At 31.6% G+C, this 21,933-nt stretch overlaps 2 protein-coding genes across 4 annotated transcripts; both read left to right on the top strand.

Annotated features, from left to right (window-relative positions):
• The first annotated feature begins 3,802 nt into the window (after nucleotides 1–3,802).
• On the top strand, nucleotides 3,803–10,209 carry LOC107925199 (protein STICHEL-like 3). Of its 3 annotated transcripts, none has more exons than XM_016855808.2 (7): nucleotides 3,803–4,193; nucleotides 4,557–7,079; nucleotides 7,192–7,707; nucleotides 7,894–8,425; nucleotides 8,522–8,585; nucleotides 8,666–8,754; nucleotides 8,909–10,209. In XM_016855808.2, exons 2-7 carry the CDS (start codon nucleotides 4,817–4,819, stop codon nucleotides 8,997–8,999), a joined length of 3,555 nt encoding a protein of 1,184 aa, XP_016711297.2. In that variant the 5' UTR covers nucleotides 3,803–4,193; nucleotides 4,557–4,816; the 3' UTR covers nucleotides 9,000–10,209. The 3 variants fall into 3 exon arrangements, with proteins under 3 accessions (XP_016711297.2, XP_040958745.1, XP_040958744.1); XM_041102811.1 differs by having other exon boundaries at nucleotides 3,819–6,604; nucleotides 6,707–7,079; XM_041102810.1 differs by having other exon boundaries at nucleotides 3,819–7,079.
• Nucleotides 10,210–18,840: 8,631 nt separating this feature from the next.
• LOC107941815 (U-box domain-containing protein 17) lies at nucleotides 18,841–21,577 on the top strand. The gene is made up of 2 exons (XM_041102809.1): nucleotides 18,841–19,037; nucleotides 19,245–21,577. Exon 2 carries the CDS (start codon nucleotides 19,264–19,266, stop codon nucleotides 21,397–21,399), a length of 2,136 nt encoding a protein of 711 aa, XP_040958743.1. The 5' UTR covers nucleotides 18,841–19,037; nucleotides 19,245–19,263; the 3' UTR covers nucleotides 21,400–21,577.
• The last annotated feature ends 356 nt before the right edge of the window (nucleotides 21,578–21,933 follow it).

Genomic DNA, 21,933 nt, shown 5'->3' with positions numbered 1-21,933 from the left:
TATCAACTATTTAAAATGTATATGAAAAATTAGATTAATATATATTTAATGTATGGTTTATATTAAATTATTTAAATATGATTTATGTATCATTAATTTTGCAATCAATTTATATGAATTACTTCAAAAGACATTTAAAATTTATACTTCAAGTAATATTATATTAAATTATTTAAATGTTATATAACTTAATTAATTCTTACTTTTTTACTATCATGTCAAAAAAAAGACATTTTAACCTTCAACCACAATTTTTGGTAACAACAAAGAATACTAAAAAGTTAACAAACTACATTTTTTTTGCAGCATTTTTCTATCACACTTTTTTCAATTGCAATGTCAACAGAGAACCAACCCTTGATGTCTGTGTAAGCTATAAATTTAATTTATGTTTTTCGATTTGATCCTTTTAGCCCTTATATTTTTTTAAAATTTGAAATTTTGATCATGTCTTGAACGGTAGTAATTATTGTTTTTTTTTATAATTATTGTATGAAAATAACAAACTAACAAAATATTATACATGTAATAACATGTTTGTTGCACGGGATTTTACTAAAAATTATAAAATCAAAATATACTACCAAATACATCACTAACTACCCTCAAATAAAATTAATGGGAGGAATATATAAAAAAAATAAAAAAAAATCCTTCAATTAAGGATTATTATTTGACGTAGCCTTCAATACAAGAGAATTGTAAATACAAAATGTGGTATGTGGGGGTTGCTTTTCTTATATGTGGTTCCAGTTTAATATTGAAAAAAGAAAAGGGTACTGATCTGACGTGTAGCTGAAGAGGAATAAATTTCATACAAAATCTCACTTTTGGTGTCACCGTAACGGGCTAATCACCACTTGTGGGACCTTTTTCAAATTTGTTTTTATATAATAATAAAATTATTTTTTTTCATATAAGGTTTTTTTTGGTTTAAATAATATAAAATAAATATTGAAATAGGATAGAAAAAAAATTAATTATCAAAATAGGCATTTACTACAGTAAACTGTCAATGTTGTCTGACTAACCGACGACACCACCCTTACTTCTTCCAATTATTGCGACATGATTAGTTTAAAAAGAGGTTTTTTTTGCGCAGACGCTGTGTCAAGTGGCACTGATAATATTTTAATATTTTTTAAGTTGATAAATTAATAAAAGCATTAACATTTAACTATCTGACCAAAAGAGTTAAATTGTTAATTTATCAACTAAAAAATTATTAAAAATATTACCGGTGCCGTCTAACACAATGGCGGCATAAATTTCTTTTTAAAACTAATCATGCCACAATAACTGAGACGAAGTGAGAGTGGTGTCAGTTGGTCAGGCGTCACGGGCAATTTACTGTAGCAAATGCTTATTTCGGCAACTATTTATTTATTTTATATTATTTAGATTAAAAAAAAAGTCAAAAATATTAACTCTAATATTCAAACTTAATCTAAATATTTAAAAAAAATTCACACTCACTTCTTCCAATTATTTATTGATATAGTAAAATTTATATTTAATACTTCGAATCTCGTACAATTTTATTTACTATTAAAACCAGCACAAGTTAACTCGATAAAACTTCATTCGATAGGTTTCATTTATAATCCTTTTACTTAAATCGATTTTTGGTTAAAATAAATAATATTTCATTACAAGAAACTGAATAAATAATTATAACTAAAATAAATCTTTTGTGAGGTTTGCATATGAGATTTTAAAGTTTCTAATAATTCAATATTGCCTATGATTGATGAAAAAAAAGTTGTTTAAATTGGACCGGTTAGTCGAGTTGAAAATTAATTGAAATATCAATTTAAAGAAAAATATTAAATCGATTGAACGGAACAGATAAATCGATTGAATTGAATTTTTAATACTTTTTTATTTTATAATTTTTTAAATATTTTATTTAATTAAACTGATGAGCCTGACTAATTAATAACTTTGACCAAATCAATCATGAATCTTATTTTAGAAACATTATAAGCAAAATAAAACTTGCCTTTAAACTAAGATTGCATTAACTATAATTTTGAAATATTATATATATATATCATAATGAAGACTTCTTAATCTATGCATGAAACAAATTTTTTTTTTATAATAATAAAAAAAGGTGAAACTACGTCGTTAATAACAACACATAGAAAAATGGGTTAAATTGTGTATCTATGTCGTTTGTTTTCGTTAATTGATTAAATAGGTTTTTTTTTTAAGATTTAAGAAATAGGTTTATATTGGAGAGAGAATATGAAAGCGCGTTTACATAGATAAACTTTGGACGTGCTTTTCTGCCAAGTGTGTAGAAAGCTCGCCCAGTTGGACGAGCTTTCCTGACAACTGTGCGGAAAGTTTGTCCAACTGGACGAGCTTTTCTACTATGTAGAAAGTACGCCTAGCTGAATATACTTTTCATACTCTCTCCAAAATCGACCTATGTCCCTAAATTTTTTTTTTAAAAAAATGACCTATTTGGTCAATTAAAGAAAAATAACGACATATATAACTAATTTAACCAGAAAAATGAAAATCGAAGAAGTAAGTAACACCGAAATGAAATCCAATTTAGTAATATTATATATTAAATATTAACCCTAATAAATATTAAAAATGCTAACCCTAATATATAAACAAAAAATCCTACATCGACTGATTGACAGCTTTCATATATAATACCTTCGTGGCATGATTTATATACATTAAAAAATAAATGCAGAAAGCAGTTACTATTATGCATGCATGCATGCATGCATGATGAATCTTGATTGATGAAACCTGTATAAAAAGATGATGGGAGATTCAAATCCGATCGCCAATCTCAGCTCTATTTATTTCTTTATCATTCACATTGGTTCATAATTATGTAACATAAATAATAGTATTAACAATAATAATAAAGTTACCAACTATATAAACATGTGTAAGTTGGGCAAAATCATGCTTTTATGATTAATTTAAGGTTAAATTTTTTTTATGTCGATTAAATCTTAGTTCAATTTGTATGAGTATTGTTATCAATCTAGGAGGACATAAATTCAAGAGCGCTGAAACCTCCTATTTATGGGTTGGGAAAGGGTTATAAATAGTTTTAAACATCATATTTATTTTTTAATTTAAAATTTTGAAAGGGGTTATGAATTAGTTGAATTATATTAAGGTTAAAATATGCTTTAGTTCATACATTTTTTTACATTCGAAATTTAATTATTTTTTTTATTTTTAAAAATTCATGTGGAATTATCAATTTTCGTTAATTTTCTTTTTTTTATATAACAAAAAGTTACATTGCAGTCAACATAAAATTAATAGAAAAACTGTAATAATCAAAATACTCTATTGCGGGATGGGCACAAAGAAATCAAATAAGAACTATTTTAATAGTTTTTTATTTATTTAAATTTAAATGTTTAATTATATCCTAGCCCCTATACTCTTTAAACTTGTAAATTTTAGTATTTTTGCTTTAATTTCTAAGAATTTAATCTGATTTGAAAATTAAAATCCATTTAATAACACTTTAATGAGTTTTCGATAAATTTGATCATATAATATTTAAAAAAATAAAGTTTTGCTTTAAAAACTAAAGCCTAAAGCCTAAGGCCTAAAACATATTTAAATTAAGCAGAACTATCCATTACACTTGACTTTTCAAACTCATAAATTCTTGAAATTAAAAGCATAGAACTAAATTGAAAACACTTAAAGAGTACAGTGACTAAAAGAAAAATTAACCCAAAATTAAATCTCAAACAAACGGACAAAACCGCCTTATTGGCACCATGTCCTGTTTCAAGACATGTCTCTCGATTACTATTTTTTTAACAGATCTAAGCTATAACCCTTTTCTCTCCCTAAAGATTATAGTTTTTTTCACCTCAAAAGAGCATTCTTTTTTTTTTCTCTTTAGATTCTTTCGTTTCAAGTACTCTCTTATCACTTTCTCTTTGTCTTGAGGAAAAGAAGAGAAAAAACTCTGATTCTATCTCTGGGCATTTTTTTTTCTCTTTTGTGGGACTTGACTATCGTTTTCTATAGACCCAGGGACCAATTTGTGAACCAACATGTGAAAGTGGGGGGTGGTAAAACAGTGATAGAGATTCACAAAAAAAAGATAGAAAAAAAAAGTTGAGAGAGATCTATGGGAGGTTCTTAATGATGGCAACGGTTCATTTTTGCTTTTTGGGATTTATCAGGTGAATGCAGTTGAAAACACCCTCTCCTTTTTTTCCTTTTCTTTCTTCTTATTCATCCTCTTTGCCCCTTTTTCTCTTTTTTTAGGACGTTGAAAATCATGGATTTTTAGTTTCCACCTCTCCTTTTTTTTTTTCCAAAAAGCTTTAACTTTGAGGAATCTAAAGCCATGAATTTTGAACTTGTGGGTTTCTTTGCCTTTTTTATTTTGCATGTTTCAAAAATTTGTTTTTGTGCCTTTAATCTCATGCGTTGAAGTTGAAAACTTTTGGTCCAAAGAGCTCTTCTTGCTTCTCATGGAGTGAAGCTTGCTTGGTTTTTTTAAGGTATTTTCTTTGCTTACTTTTAGCTTAATACTAGTGTAGGTTTATGTCTTTGAGTACATGATGACGGCTAGCTTAAAGGGCTTGTTGTGGTTGACTGGAAAATTTCAAGTTATGCGGCTCTGGTCCTTGAAAATGAATGCTTTGTTTTTGAGGAAATGACTGTGAGAGCTTCAAGTTACAGTGGGATGTGAGAAATTTGAGATTTGGAGAGTGGGAGATTTAATGAAAATGCTATATGTTTTGGTATGTTTGTTTAAGTCAAAAGAGATTCCACAGTGGTACACATTGATGCTTTGATCATGACCAGGGGTGTTAGTGATAGGATACTCAAGGATGCAAATGGTAACATTAGTGATCATCTACGGAACCACATTCATTTGACTAATTGTATCCACTTGAAGAACCATATGCATAAGCACAGCCCGATGTTGGCGGATAGGTCGCTTATGAGGGACCTTATAGTACTTCAAAGATCGCGGTCCCTTAGGGACCCGTCTGCCAGTCCTCCTTCTTGGCATTCACCTTCTGTTGTTGATTTGCTTTACAAGAAGGGTGATAGGGGTGCTGTTCGGGAAGGGAGAAGGTCTTTGGGTGCCGAGGTGCAAACGGATGGAAGGAGGGTTTCGGTAAGCTCACCACCTTTAGCTGCAATGGGTGAAGCTAGTGGGGTCAATGAAGGAGTACCGGTGACTAGTGATCGTAGTACTAAGAGTGGAGCTAGAGATAGTAGAAGAGTTAGGAGAGAAGAATCTGGTAGGAGAAGTAGTAGGACTGATCTTATAGGTGAAAGCAAGGAGCCTGTAATGGAGCAAGATGGTAATGATTTGGCTCCTGATGCAATCTCGGGTAATTCTGAACTGAAGAATAGGAAGAGTAAAAAGGTAAAAGGGAAGCAAACACAAGTGGTTCAAATCAAGACTCTATCCGAGCAATTGAATGATGTGCCCCTGGATAACGATGATGTAGCATCTTCAAATGTTTGTGGCAGGCATGCTAGACCAGAAAAAACACCTGAAGTCGCTGCCGTCCATGGTCATTCAAGTGGATTAAACAGGGTGAAAAGGCGTAAGTTTCGAGGGACAAGAAGAGCTCGGGCTGCTCCTTCCTCTAGAGAGCTTGGAGTTCAAAATGAGTTGTCAGTGGCTTCTAATTCATTCGCTCAGGGTTCTTTGCATCCAAAGTATGGTATGGAAGAGGAAGAAAATGAATATGATGATCGGAATGTCACTAGGGCCCCTAGAAATGGGTGTGGGATCCCTTTTAATTGGTCGAGAATTCACGATAGGGGTAAAACTTTCCTTGACATAGCAGGGAGGAGCTTTTCTTGTGGTTTATCGGATTCTAGATTACGGAAAGGTCGGTCAGGTTCCCATGGAAGAAATGCTCCTGAAATGCCTGTTGAATCTGATCCATCAAGCTCATCAGCAAAATCCAATGTGGAGGCGCTGCCTCTTCTAATTGAAGCATCTGGATCTCTAGACAGCACTGAGAATGCTCGTTGGGTGAATGACTATTCAGGTGAGCTAGGTATATTTGCTAATAATTTGTTGAAGCGCAATGTTGATTCTGACCTTGCTTCTGAAGCTAGATTCGGTGACCAACGCAAGCTAGGCAGGAACCTCCGTAGCAGGCACCAAAATATAACACAAAAATACATGCCAAGAACCTTTAGAGACCTTGTTGGACAAAACTTGGTCTCACAAGCCCTTTCTAATGCCGTTATGAAAAGGAAAGTCGGGTTACTTTATGTGTTTTACGGACCTCATGGAACAGGAAAAACTTCCTGTGCTCGGATATTTGCCCGAGCTTTGAATTGTCAGTCAGTTGAACAGCCTAAACCTTGTGGTTTTTGCAATTCTTGTATTTCACACGATATGGGAAAGAGTCGAAATATTCGAGAAGTTGGTCCTATAAGTAACTTCGACTTCGAGAGCATTATGGATTTACTGGATAATATGATCATCTCTCAACTGCCTTCGCAGTACAGGGTTTTTATATTCGACGACTGCGATACTTTGTCCTCTGATTGTTGGAGTGCCATTTCAAAGGTCATTGATCGAGTGCCCCGGCGTGTGGTTTTTATTCTTGTGAGTTCAAGTCTTGATATTCTGCCTCATATAATCGTGTCCAGGTGTCAGAAATTTTTCTTCCCCAAGCTGAAGGATGCAGATATCATTTATTCTTTGCAGTGGATTGCATCCAGAGAGGACATCGAAATCGAGAAAGATGCGGTTAAACTGATCGCATCACGATCAGATGGATCGTTGAGGGATGCCGAGATGACACTCGAGCAGCTCAGCTTGCTTGGGCAGAAAATCTCTGTTCTTCTGGTTCAAGAACTGGTCGGGCTTATCTCTGATGAAAAGCTGGTGGATCTTCTCGATCTCGCATTATCTGCAGACACGGTAAACACTGTAAAGAGCTTGAGGGTGATAATGGAAACCGGTGTGGAGCCTTTAGCTTTGATGTCACAGCTTGCTACGGTGATAACTGATATTCTTGCTGGCAGTTATGATTTCACTAAAGAAAGGCATAGACGGAAGTTCTTTCGCCGACAACCATGTGAGTCTTAAAAGAGAAATTTTAATTTTTCTGTTTAATAATGCTAAATAGTTCGACTGTTTGTTTCGATATTTATCTTCTAAAACTAATAGAACGCCTTTATGCAATCCAGTGTCCAAAGAAGATATGGAGAAGCTACGCCAAGCTTTGAAAACATTATCTGAGGCAGAAAAACAACTGAGGATGTCGAATGACAAACTGACATGGCTAACCGCTGCTTTGCTTCAGCTTGCTCCAGATCAGCAGTATATATTACCTATATCTTCCGCTGGCACTAGTTCTCATCGCAGCCCCTTGCCTCCAAGCAACGTGGACAGAAGACATGATGTCCGTAAGAGTTCTAGAGGCTTATCGAAAAATGCTCGGCCTGAAAATCTCCATGCTGGAAGTTTAGGGAATTTTGAAACTGGTATGGTTAACGGTATACATTTCGATAGAAAGAGGCATGCTGCGTCTGGGATGGCTCCTCAACAAACATCAATAGTCTTTACTGAGAGGCAGAATTTAGTCAAAAACCGCAACGGGATCGAAGAAATTTGGTTGCAGGTGCTTGAGAAGATTCAAGTTAGTGGTCTAAAAGAGTTTTTATATTCAGAAGGAAAGCTGATCTCTGTCAGTTTAGGCGCAGGTATATCCTACTGTGCATCATGCTCGTCTTTGTGTGCCTTGATCATATAGTTTTAACATACTTGTACATGAGAAATTTTAGCAAGCTTGAATCCATAATGCATGCTTTCTGTACTCGAGGATAATGGGATTTGAACCTTAGTCATAGTTGTTTCCTTCTCCGTTTTAATCGAGTGTTTTTTTGCAGCACCAACTGTACAGTTGATGTTCAGTTCACCTATGACCAAATCTAAGGCGGAGAAATTTAGGGGGCATATTTTACAAGCATTCGAGACTGTTCTTGGTTCGTCGGTGACAGTTGAAATTAGATGTGAAGCAAAGAAAGATGCCCGAGCTGGGGTCGGTCCATCTCAGATGATCATGGATCCAGAGTCTAATTCTAGAAATAGGATGCATGCCGGGGTCGGCTCCCAAGCTCAGCAAGCAGGGAATGAAATTGTTGAAATACCAGCTTCTCCAAGAGAAGCCAAGGATAACGAACATGCTGATAACTTTGAATCTAACAGAAGAGGTTTAACACTGGCCGATGCTGCAACTTATAGGAAACCGACATTGGCAGGAAGACAGAAACTCGGGGAACTAAGTAAGAGTCAAAGCATCGTTAGAAGTAAAGTGTCCCTCGCACACGTAATTCAGCAGGCAGAAGGATGCACGCAACGCAACGGATGGTCAAAGCGCAAAGCAGTTTCCATTGCCGAAAAGCTCGAACAAGAGAACCTGTATGTGTATATATCCAGTGCCACTATAGATCCTCCATTTATGTCAAGCTTTTGTAATCTTCAACTAAGAATCAAATTCATGTCTGAAAATTTCAGGAGATTGGAACCTCGGTCGAAAAGCTTGCTTTGCTGGAAAGCAACTAGAGTAACACGCCGAAAGGTAAATTATCTACCATTTTAACATAAATTACCATTATCCTGATGAAAATGTTCGATTATTGATTTACTTATGTTCCGCAGCTCTCACGCTTGAAGATTAGGACACGAAGACCGCACTCGTTATTGAAGTTCGTCTCCTGCGGAAAATGTCTCTCTTCTAAATCTCCTAGGTAGGATAAATAACAAGAAAATTTTTGGATGGCTTTGAAGGGTTGGTGCCTAACTTGATTGAATTCATATTTACATTTGTAATTACCCATTTTCTTGCTGGTTTACGACGTAAGTTCGATCTGTGAAATTTTTTTTTCTTTGAATAAATTACAAGCCTTCTTCCACTTCCCTCCCGGAATTAATTTCAGCCTATATTGAGTGGCTGCGGATTCGATTTTCTGCCATCCATGGTGGTGGTAACTGAAGAAATGACCCAAGGCAGGTATATAGGGGGGGGGGGGCCTGAAACCTCCATAGCCATAGTGAAATCTTGGTTTGCCTAGTTCATAACTTTGTTTAGCGAATGAGTTTAAAATTAAAATATTTGAGCTAGTGTTACTGTAATGTAATGTGATTCGTATGAATTTTGTTCATATTACCTTTTGATACTGCTTGTGCTCTTGGAATCCTGTGGCTGATTTTGATTTTCAGAAACTTCTTGTATTATTTGTACATCTTTATTTTTATGATTTTAAAATATAAATCTAATTATTAATACCGTTAAAATTTTCTGATAAATTTAACGTCTACTATAATTAGTCATGGCTTTGAAACTTATACTGTATTCAAACTGTAATAACAGATTTTGCCCGGGTACAAATAATAAAGGGCCCCAAATAAATAAGTAGTCCATTTTTTTACAAATAGGCCTATAGAGCCCAAAACCCGAAATACAACAGGGGCCCAAAGCTCAATGGCCCAAATCATTTGCAGAAACCCTAGGGTTTCTGAAGAAGACTTTTGCGCCGCAACCGCAACCATCACCAAGCCGAATCTTCATGATCTTCACCTGCAAACACAAGAAAGGAAAGAAAATCAAACCAAATCAAATCAAGAATATTTCTTGTTTCTATTTCTTGTATTTTCATTCGGCTATATAAAGCCATTGTTAATACTGTAACCAGGAGCCGAATTCGAAATCATAAAAAATAAGTACTTTCAATCAAAAAGAGAACTCAATACGAAAGCAAAGATCAGTTCAAAGGTTTATTTTTTACAGGTTTTTTTATATTTGTTTTATTTTATCTATTGTTTTTTTCTTTTCTTTCTTCATTCGTAAAATAAATAAAATAAATGATAAAAAGAAAGAAACAACCTGTTTGTTTCTGAAACGGTCGAGGGAGCCACCCCCGAGGATCGGTGGCCGGAAACCGAAAGGTTTCTTGACATTTTTGAGGTTTTTTGTGGTTTTTTTTGGGAGTTTTGAGCTTGGATCTGGTTTTAAAAGGGTCGAAAAGGCCGAATAAAGATTTTTTCCTTTTCCGGCCTCCGCAGACCGCGGTGACGGCGCCGGAGATCGGCGGCCGGCGTGGTGGCCGATGATTGACCGTTGACCGGACTTAGGGCGGAGCTTGGAGAAAAGGGGGGAAGGTTGAGAGTGTTTGCTTCAGACTTTTTAAAGAGAAAGGAAGAAATGAAATCTTTGGGGATTTTTTTTGCTTTTATAACATAAATAAAACGACGCCGTTTCACCTAAGGGCTTTTAGTGTCAAAACGGCACCGTTTTACGCAACCCACGCGCGACCTGACCCATACCAGTGGATCCGCGCGTTTTCGATTTTTGGGTTATTTACCCTTTTGATCCCTTCCTTTTTTAGGGGTTAGGCAATCAAGTTTTTTTATTTTTTTAACATTTTCCCTGTGATTTATTTCAAATTTCAATTTGGTCCAATTTGAACGGCGCCGTTTTAGAGGAGAAGGGAAAATTTTCCTTTCAGCCCCTCTATGTAATTCGCGCATTTAAATTTAGTCATTTTACTTTTATTTATTTGCGGATTTACCCCAGATATTGTAATTGCAATTCAATTTAATTTTTTTATGTTCTTTTTATTTGTTTTATTAATTAATAGTGTAATTATTATTATTATTTATCTAATATATATTCCTTTTATATGTACACATATATATATTTTTAAAAAAATATTTTCCTATTTTTTTATATATATGTATATATTTACGTTTTTAAGTGATTAAATACTCACTTTTTTTTCTTTTTTAAAATATACTTATTTTTTACTATTTTATATATGTATGTATAATTGTTTTTTTCTTTATTTTCATAAGTATATTATGTGTTGTATTTATATATAAATTGTATAACCTAAAATTTTATTTGTAAATTATATGCATATTTTTAATCTTCATAATTTCCATGTGTACATCTTTTGATCCTTATTTATTTGTTTGCTATCCCATCCATTGTATAATTGTGTTTACATTTAATATTTTGCATGTAATGGATTACCTTTTTTTATTCATTTGCTTATATTATTTTTATGTCGATGATGTATTTATTATTGTTATTATTATTATAGCATTTGTATGTATAAAATCACATTACATCATTTTTTACTCAAATTTAAAGATAGAATTTTTTTTTGAGATAATGTTCGTATTTAGGATCCTTTAAGGGAATTGAGTCCTAACGTATTGGGTTCCAATTTTCTTCGTTAAATCTGACAATCGAGTATTTCTCTTCAATTAAAAAATAAAAACTCATTATTGGGAATTTAACACGTTGTGTCCTAATGTATTGGATGTGACGTATTGATTTCTCGAAATGAATATTTTTTTTTAAATAATAAATGAAATATTCTGAGTTTGGGATTTTAAAGGAATTGTGCCATAACGTATTGGGTGTGATTTCTTAAATCTTGGATAAGTGGATGTTCTTTTTAAGTAAAGGAAATATTCCAAGTTTGGGATTCTAAAGGAATCGTACCCTAACGTATTGGGTGTGATTTCTTAAATCTTGGATAAGTGGATGTTCTTTTAAAGTTTTATTGTACAAGTATTTTGGCCCAATTTATTTTGGGGAAAATTAGAATGTTGTGCCCTAACGCATTGGGTGTGGTATCTTCTTTCTCTAAAATAATAAGGGTCTTAATACGTAACCTTTTAAGTTTTGCTAAGGATTATGTTTTTTTCCAAATTATCGACCTTGAGACATTAATTAAGTAACTAGGTACCAATTTTTGGGCGTTACGAGGGTGCTAATCCTTCCTCGTACGTAACTGACTCCCGAACCCGTTTTCTAAAAAAAACTCGTAAACCAAAGCTATTTTTTTAGGTGATCCAATCACACCCTAATAAAAGATTGGTGGCGACTCCCAATTTTTATTTTTTTAAGTCGACAACCCAAAACTTTTATTTTTCAAAAAGATGGTTTCGGCACAAACTATTATAACTTTTTAGAAGAAAAGCACTTAAAAGGGATTTTAGGCAAAGAAAATGAAGGGGAACATGCCGAGGTTCGAGTTATTTAGAGAAATAGGTTGATTTTGATTCGACCTAACACGTGAAAAAAAACGTATCTAATAGATAGCGTCTTTTGCTTATACGGTGTCTTATAAGATACGCTTTCGCCTTATGGGATGCCACATTACCATCTTGTACTGCTTAGGGGTTTAAAATAGGGTTATTGGATCAAAGTTCAAAAAAGAAAAAATAATAAAGCCACGGATCAAAATATGAAACATCTAATGTCTAATTTTACCTTAATTTTAATTTTTCTAATGGCACATATTTTCTTGGTTTAATGATAAATTTGGTTATCAGTGTTTGCATATTTTGTCAAAATGGTTTTAATTATATTTTTGAGCCTTTTTTGGCCATCAACTTTTGATCTTTTTCTTTTTCAATCTACTTTTTCTAACATATTTAATGAAAATACCATTAAAACGGTTAACGGGGATGATGTGGAATTTCATATGTATAATCTTTTTAATGAGATAACTCAATAAGATAATTACACGTGGAAGATAATAAAATAAATAAATAATACATTAAATTAAAAAAACTCTTAATTTAAAGAAAATAAGCGTAATTATCTAAAAAAATTAACTAAGTAGAAAAACTTCTCAGTAAACAAACGTATGAAAAATTGAAACCTTTTGAAAGAAAATAAATATTGAAACCTTGAATATATTCATTAAATCTGTTAGAAAAAGCAGATTAATGACAAGAAAAGACTCAAAAATATAATTAGGACCATTTTGACAGAACAAGCAAACATTAGTGGCCAAATTATCATTAAACCTATTTTCTTAATTCCCTACCTTTATTTTTTTCTGGTCTTTAGCTTCATATAGTAAAGTCTAAAATCAGTTACATTGAAAACGAATTTTCCAAAATTCAAAAGTTCACACACCAAATTTATAAAATAAATAAATAAATATTATTTCAATTTTATTCAACTGTACCAAAGTCAGCATTTATAAATTAAATTTTAATTTAGTATATAAAAAAATGGTTTGATTCAAATAACTTAATAGAAAAAACTGCATTATAAATTCCTATTTCTCCACGTTTAAAAGAAAATTGTGTCAATTATAAATTATTTATGTATTATTTAAAAAAATTAGACAATAATTGATAACGGCATTTTCTGACCACATTGGATTCAAAATGTCCCATTTACTTTTCAATTCATAATATAGCCGTGGGGAGTACGTGGGCCTTGTGTCCATCCTATTACGAGTAAATTACGTTTAAGGTCACTAAATTATTTGTAAGATTATTTTTTAGTCATTCAATTTTAAAAAGTTACAAATGGTTTTTAAATTATTCAAATGATTTCATTTAAGTCATTGGACTGTTAAAATTGATGTTGTATGGTCTTCTCTGTTCGCACCACTTGAATCAATCGAAAGTTTTCTTTCCCCTTCTCTTCTACAGTTCAGTTTTTTATTTTCATAAAACACCTTTGAGCGTCACGAATTTATGAATCGAAATTCAAACAGCTTTTAGATATGTTCTACTCGTCAATGGGTACTAATCCATTATATCAGTCATTGAATTGTTGCTTGGAGCTTGCTAACCAAACTCTTTTGTTTTTTTTTAAACTTAATAACTTAATGACTTAAATAAAAGCTTTCGAATAATCTAATGACTATTTTATAACTTTTTGAAGTTAAGTGATCAAAACATAAAGTTACTAATAATTTAATGACTCTTTGATATTAAATGAATGATTTTTTTATTTATTTACAACTTAATTCAAAAATAAAGGATTTCATTTACAAAACTATAAAAAAAATTAATGTTAAATAATAAATGACACTGAAAAAAAGTAAATGTTGATTTTGTGAAAATTTGACTTTAATATTATTATTTTTAATAATACAAAGATTAAATTGATTTAATTAAAAGGGACTGATTTGATAATGTACTTATAATAGATGGACTTACTAGGTACTTTCACCAAATTTCAATACTATTTGTTTTGATGTATGGTTGGAGATGTATGATATTGACTACTTCCTACCTGTCAATTTAATTTAATAATATTTAATTGTGGTTTAAATCTATTTTTCTAATTTGATGAATTTATTTTTATATTATTATTAAAATATCTAAATTGATAAAAATTAATTTAACGTGGCTAATTTAAAAAAAAAATTAATTTCAGTTGTGATAGAGATGTACATGTTATATACATATAACAACATTTGAGATCTGGATCATATTTATTTTTTATTTTCAATTTAAAAAGAAAATATAATATAATAATATTAGCTAATGTTATTTAGACCATATATTTTTTAAAAAATTCAAATGTAATTTCATTTATTCTCATTTGAAATTTAAATGATTTATTAAAAATTTTTTTAACTAAATTTATGAATTTTATTTCAATTTAGAATAAAATTAATTTCAATAATTTATAAAACAAAATGCTATTTTAGAAAACTAATTTGGTCAAAGAATATACTTTATACTTTATGTTTATTTATATTATAAGTGAAAAACGGTTATAAATAGTAAAAATAAAGCATAAAAAATCAAATTTTTAATAAAATTGACTATTATAATAAAGTGTTGTTATAAAAATCTTTAATTATAATTAAAAAATAAACTTAAACATTTAAGTGATATAAAAATTTATTATTTATCCAACGTTTTTTAACTAATTTGTAGTTCACTCTTCATTCTATTAAATTATGTTAAATCTATGGATATTAAATTTTAATTTTTTTTATAAAAATAGCTAATTGAGTCTTAGTTCGATCAATATGAAAATTATTGTCAATGCAGGAGGATGTGAGTTTGAGTACGCTGATACGCATTATCCTTTTATTTATGAGTTGAGAAAATATTTTATGTAAAAATAAATAAATATGATCATAACTTATAATTAGATTATTTAAAAAATTATTTATTTTAAATTTAAATGAGGATCGAATAAAAATAAATTTTAAATCTAGAAAATTAAATCTGACTTTTATTGAAATTTGAAAAATGTAATAAATTATTTGGAAAAAAAAAATTCAACATAATGAATGGTTTGAATTAAGCTTAAATTTTGTGGCTATGAGGAAACTGTGTTTTATTATGGTCCAGACATTTCGTTGACTTTTTTAATTTTTTTCAATTTTTTAAAGGACTGACCAAATTCTATGTACGTGGCGTAATCGTAGCCGACAATTTATCGGGGGACTTGACGGAAAGCAAATGCAACACGTGGAGGCCAAGGGTGAGGAGAGTACATGTGGAGATCTGTGGTTCAACCGACGTGAGATGATCCAGCTGTATCCTGGATAAACACGTAGCACACGAGTTCCTTGAACTCTTCAAATAAGCTTTTGTCTATTTTAAGACATTTCGTTTTTTGTTGTTGTTGTTGTCGGTTTGTTTCGAGTGTTGGATATATCGTCTAGAAACTTAAAAGTCAACTTATTAACGTTATTAGTCAAAATAGTTTTTTTTGGTTAATATAACTTTTGGCCCTTAAATTTTGCAACTAAGTCTATTTTGGTACTTCAACCTTTCTATCATATTAATCCTAACACTTTGATTACTTTAACAATTTGAATCTTAAATTTAGATTTTGTTAAAAGATGATAACATGATGTATCACTTAAAACTTTAAAATATATTTTTCAATAAAATTTTAAATAATATTACACAAAAAAAAATTGTAATATATATTAATTTTAAGGCAATGACATGGTAGATTATCAAAATACCATAACATCACATTTTAACATAATCCCAAGTTAAGAGATCAAATTGGAAAAATCTACCAAATTTCAAGAGTAATGTGAATAAAAAATAGTTTAGATACCATAGTGGACTTAATTCTACTCGATATCACTAAACTATTAGTAAGTTTACATATTGGTCACTCAACTTCAAAAAGTTGCAAAATAGTTATTGAACTATTCGAATGTTTTCATTTAAACTATTGGATTGGTAAGTCTTTTTTTTTTTAAGTATGGTTGGTGAGCTTTGAGTGACTGTTTGACGATCGACAGTGGAACAACACCTATTGACGAGTAGAAGAATATTCTTAAATCCAGGCTGATTTGATGGTTTTTGTCAAAGATTGAAAAAGAAAATTATTTAGATTTTGATTCATATATTGTTAACATTTAAATCCATTTTATGAAAAACAGAGCTATATTGTAGAAAACGAGGGGAAGCTTATCCTTCCAACGAGTGTTGAAGGTAAGAACAGAAAAAGCCGTACAATGACAATTTTAATAACTCAACAACTTAAATAAAAACTTTTAAATAATTTAATAACTATTTTATATATTTTAAAATTAAATAATAAAAACATAAAATTTACTAATAATTCACTCATTGGATATAGATTATTTTTTCTTACCAAATAGTGGTCGCAATTACGGCCATGCCTTCATAGTTAGGTCAACTCTTGAATTGAAGTAAATCTTAGGTATAAACAACTCTCCAGTCCTTCTCAATTTAGATATTAAGCAAATTGATCCTTTTAAAAGATAAGTAATTTAATCCCTATAAATTTCAAAAAATGAGCAAATAAGGACAATTAATAACGTGCTACTATTTTTTGTTTTCGAATTTCAAAGGGCTTTTCACCTTTTTTGTTTTCTCTTCTCTGAGTTTTCTTCATTTTTTTTTATTGTTGTGATCCCAGTGTTTATTTTGTATTTCTTGAGATTGAGTTTTGTCATTATTTTATTTCATATTTGATTAGTTATGTTTTTTAAAAAAATCATAATATAATAGAAAAAAATAGCCATAGTTGCGTTCCATAAACTTATGAACAAGCATTGGTTTTTCTACGAGAAAAAAGAAGGAAAATGATAAACAGATAAAAAGCAGTCAAGAAATAGAGTTCATCAATAAATTGCATTTTAAAATTTCATATAATTTTTTAAGTTTAAATTATTTTTATATATTATTTTTTAGATTTTTTCAAAATTTAAAATTTTATTTATTTTATATGCCTTTTTAGAATCAGGATCAGTTTGATAAAATGTGTAAATATTGAGGGTTAAATTAGCTTATTTTGTTAGAATTATGACTAAATTAACAAAATATGTAAATATTAAGGGCCAAATTTGTTATTATACCACTCAATATATTGTAAAATGGATGGAAAATAGTAGCCCCAGTATTAATTATCCTTAATTGCCCATGTTTGAAATTAACAGGGACTAAATTGCTTCATTTTTTGAGAGAGACCAATTTACTCAAAATCAAAATTGAGAGAGACTAGAGAGGTATTTTTACCTAAATCTTATAACCAATTTTACTTTATTTTAAAGTTTAATAGTGAAAAACAAATATAATCATACTCCTATGCCACAGATTACGTATGTGTCACAGGGCTAGATCTTATGCCGTCCGTGACATTTATGTGGTGATAGATCGGGATTGGGCTAAATCATGAAAAAGAATCGTTTTCTTTTTTTTTTTTCACGTTACTAAATTATATAAAATTTTAATGAAGTTAGTTTAAAAATAATTTGTATATAATAACATTTTCATTTAACGTACTAATCATTATAAAAAATATTAAATTTAACTCTCAACATTTATTCATTTTCTCACTTTGATCTTAATTAATTTTTTTTTCACTTCGACCATCAACATTTCATATTTAATTTAAAATTTTATTTTGTGAATGAAAGTTGCTTGAACTATTAAAATTTTTAACGATGCAAATGTATCAAGTCAGATGATAGTCATATGTGCTTCATTGCAGGCATGAATAGTTTTTTTGTTTAAAAAAAAAACTTTTATAAACTTTTTAAAAAGTTCAATAAATTATTTGAACTTCTATGGAGTACATATAAAATGCCACATAAGCTTCTAAGAGATCGACTTTAAAATTTTAATTATCTAACTTATTTTTTCATTTAAAAAAACAGTAATTTAATTAAAATTTGTAAGTACGAGAACCAAAATGACTAAAAAAGAAATAGGATTAAAGTGATAAATAAATAAACTTTCTTTTAGGTGGAACTGAAGTATTTTTCGTAAATGTTTTATTATCCATTGAAATTAATATTTTCGGAATTTATAATAACCTCTTTTAATAATATTATCTTCCAAGTTCGAACTTAAAATTTTCATTAAAAATGTAATATTTGTAGATGATATCAATAGTTGGAATGAGGAATAAACCAAGGCAGTATATTATTTTCAAAGTGGAAACTCCTTTCTTAAATTAAAAAAATTACAATATCTCATAAGTATTTTTTTTATAAATTTAGAATTTAATTTTTATATTTTTATTTTTAGAAATTTAATCTCTTTACTTTTTAAATTTTAAAATTTATGTCTAATTATTTATATTGTTAAAATAATTTTATTAAATTTAGGTCCATTATTATTTTATATTTTAATTACATTGCTAAAAAATATATATTTTTAAACGTTAAATCAACAAATTTAACAAAAAAATTAATAAAATTAATAATTGGAATTCAAATTTAAAAATTTGAAATAAATATTCTAAAAATAAAAGTATATATACTAAAATTTAAATTTGTAAATAGTTTATAAAAACTTGCAATTATTTCTTTGAGAAATTGGCAAATGCCAACAAACAACAAAACTTAGCAAGAGACAGGAAAGCCCCCCAAAGCCATCTAAAAATAAATTGTAACCAGACAAAGTGACATCATCAATCTACCCCCCAAGCCCTAAAAAAAGGGCCGACCTTTATAGTTTAACAAAATCTAGTTCTTTTACGAACAAACCAGTAAAAAGGGTAAACACAAAAAAAAAAAAGCTGTACGCATTTAAGGACACCCATTGCTTTCTGGGTGAACAATTAATGGACTAAAATATGATTATTTTCAGTCAAAGTCATACGCCATTTATTTTTCATATCAAAATGCATTGAATTTTCTAACAGGGAAAAAAAAAAAACACGAGCGAGGAAGGAAGAAAAAGAACAAAGCATGAAAGAAGCTTAAGAGAAAGGGACAAAACACTGTCTTTTTTCTTTTTCCTAAACGCAGATTAGGTTCATGTTCTTATACGAAATCCCCTTCTCATTTTGTATATAAAAATTCTTTTTTTTTTTGGTTGTGTTAAGAAAAAAAAATCAAATCTTTGCTGTATTGTTTATGATCATCCTTTGAAGATTTAAATAACAACCCAAGGACTAGAATAAAGCTGAGAATCTTGGGTATTCATTAGATTTTAAAAATTTTCATTTGTTTTGTTGCAGATTCTCGAGTTTATCAACAATGGCATCAGCAGCTATATTCTCTTCTGTAAGGAGGAGAAGGTCGCCGTCTCTAGAGGCTTTCTTGGTCCCTGTTGACTTAACACAAGTGGCTCTTGTCCAAACCTTGGCCGCCTTGTCGTCCGATCTTGTTTCTTGCTTTTCCGACCATGTTTTTTTCTTTCAACGGAGGAATTCTCGGTCTTTGGTCCGAAAAGTGGAAATTTTCCTTGTGGTTTTGGCGTATTTGAGGGATTCAAGGTCTGGTTCCTCGTCGAACTTGTCTCCAACAGCCGTATTGTGCTTCAAGGAACTCTATTTGTTGCTGTATAGGTCCAAGATACTACTTGATTATTGCTCTCAATCCAGTAAGTTATGGCTTTTGCTTCAAAGCCATTCAATTGCAGGCCATTTCCATGATTTGAATCAAGAAATTTCTACCCTTTTGGATGTTTTCCCTATAAAAGATTTGAATTTGAGTGATGATATTAAGGAACAAGTTGAGCTTTTGCAGAAACAAGGTAGGCAATGCAAATTGTATGTTGATAAAAATGATGAGGTTTTAAGGCTTAAATTCTTTTCATTTCTTGATGAATTTGAGAATGGGAGGATACCAAATCATGTGGAATTGAAGCTGTTTTTTGTGGAGAGACTGGGGATTAAAGATGTTGAAAGTTGTAGGTCTGAAATTGAGTTTTTGGAAGAACAGATTGTTAATCATGAAGGAGATATCGAACCTGCAGCTTCTGTGCTTAATGGATTCATTGCGATTACTAGATATTGTCAGTTTTTGCTATTCGGTTTCGAGGAAGATGAGTTGCGGTTGTGTTTCAAGAATCCGAAGAAACCATGGAAAGGCTTGATTAGTCAGGAGATGGCACATACGTTTTTGACTATCCCTAAGGACTTTTGTTGTCCTATATCGTTGGATTTGATGAAAGATCCCGTGATAGTTTCAACAGGGCAGACATATGATCGGAGTTCGATAGCTCGGTGGATGGAGGAAGGGCATTGTACTTGTCCAAAGACGGGGCAAATGCTTGATGATACTCGCATTGTTCCTAATCGAGCTTTGAGGAATTTGATCATGCAATGGTGTATTGCTCATGGTGTTCCGTATGATCCTACTGAGACCGGTGATGCATCTGCAGAGTCTTTTGCTGCGGCTTTGCCGATCAAAGCAGCGATTGAAGCCAATAGAGCAACAGCAGTGCTTCTTATTCAACAACTAGCAAATGGATCTCAAGGAGCTCAGACTGTAGCTGCTCGTGAAATTCGTTTGCTGGCTAAAACGGGGAAGGAAAACCGTGCTTTTATTGCGGAGGCTGGGGCGATACCACACTTACGGAAGTTGCTGTCATCCTCGAACCCCGTTGCTCAGGAGAATGCTGTTACTGCAATGCTGAACTTATCTATTTATGCTAAGAACAAAAGTCGAATTATGGACGAGGATGGTTGTCTAGGATCAATTGTTGAAGTCTTGAGACTCGGGATCACGGTGGAGGCTAGGCAAAATGCTGCAGCAACATTGTTTAGCCTCTCCGCGGTTCACGAGTATAAGAAGAGGATAGCTGATCAGGGAGGAGCTGTTGAAGCCTTGGCAGAGTTGTTGAGAGTAGGGACACCTAGAGGGAAGAAGGATGCCGTGACCGCTTTGTTTAACCTAGCGACTCACGCAGACAATTGTTCGAGAATGATAGAGGCCGGAGCTGTTACAGCACTCGTAGGAGCTTTAGGAAACGAAGGGGTGGCGGAGGAAGCAGCAGGTGCATTAGCCTTAATTGTCAGGCAGCCAATCGGGGCCGAAGCTGTAGGGAAGGAAGAAACGGCAGTCTCAGGACTAATAGCAATGATGCGATGCGGAACACCAAGAGGGAAAGAGAATGCCGTTGCAGCATTGCTCGAGTTTTGCCGCACCGGTGGAGCTGCCGCAACCAGAAGAGTGCTCAAGGCCCCTGCAATGGCTAGTTTACTCCAGACACTATTGTTTACTGGTACAAAACGAGCAAGAAGAAAGGCCGCATCACTTGCTAGAGTGTTTCAGAAGTGCGAGAACGCCACTTCACGTTTCGGAGGATCGGGTGTTGGATATCCATTTGCAAGCAACTCAACTACGAACGACGTGTCGGTGGTACCCATGTCCATTTCAGTGTTGTAATGGCATTGCCTCCTTTTTTGTTGGCAAATATAAAATTACAAATTCTTTCATTGAAAAAAAAAGTTTATACAGCTACTGTTCATTCAGCTTGATTTTCATATATGGACTTCCAATGAATTAGAATCACAATGTTACAATAACACTGAAAAAAGAAAGAATACTGTTTACAAGTTCATCACTTTAAGCCACCTGCAATTTACAATATTTTGCTTGTTCTAGTGGTAATTATGATATAAAGGTGGGCAACCATGGCCTTTCTCCATTACATTCTTATTGCTTATACATGTCATCACACATCATTACACAGTTTTGCCATTTGATTTGCTAATGGGTCATTAAGTGGGATTTAGCAACTTGCCAACTTACTTAGAACACCATTGGTGTCTCTCCTAAAAAAAAAATATGTAATTATGGCATTGTATCTGTACCTGGATTTAACCCGACCCATGGACTCAAATATTCTAAGTTGGAATTAATTGCTGATATGAACTACTCATTATAAACATTAGAAGAAAGCTTTGTAGAGCAAACATA

The sequence above is a fragment of the Gossypium hirsutum genome, chromosome D10 (assembly GCF_007990345.1).
Source record: "Gossypium hirsutum isolate 1008001.06 chromosome D10, Gossypium_hirsutum_v2.1, whole genome shotgun sequence".
Lineage (NCBI taxonomy): Eukaryota > Viridiplantae > Streptophyta > Magnoliopsida > Malvales > Malvaceae > Gossypium > Gossypium hirsutum.
Note: the sequence above shows the minus strand (reverse complement) of the source record. Positions and strands in the feature narration are given on the sequence as shown.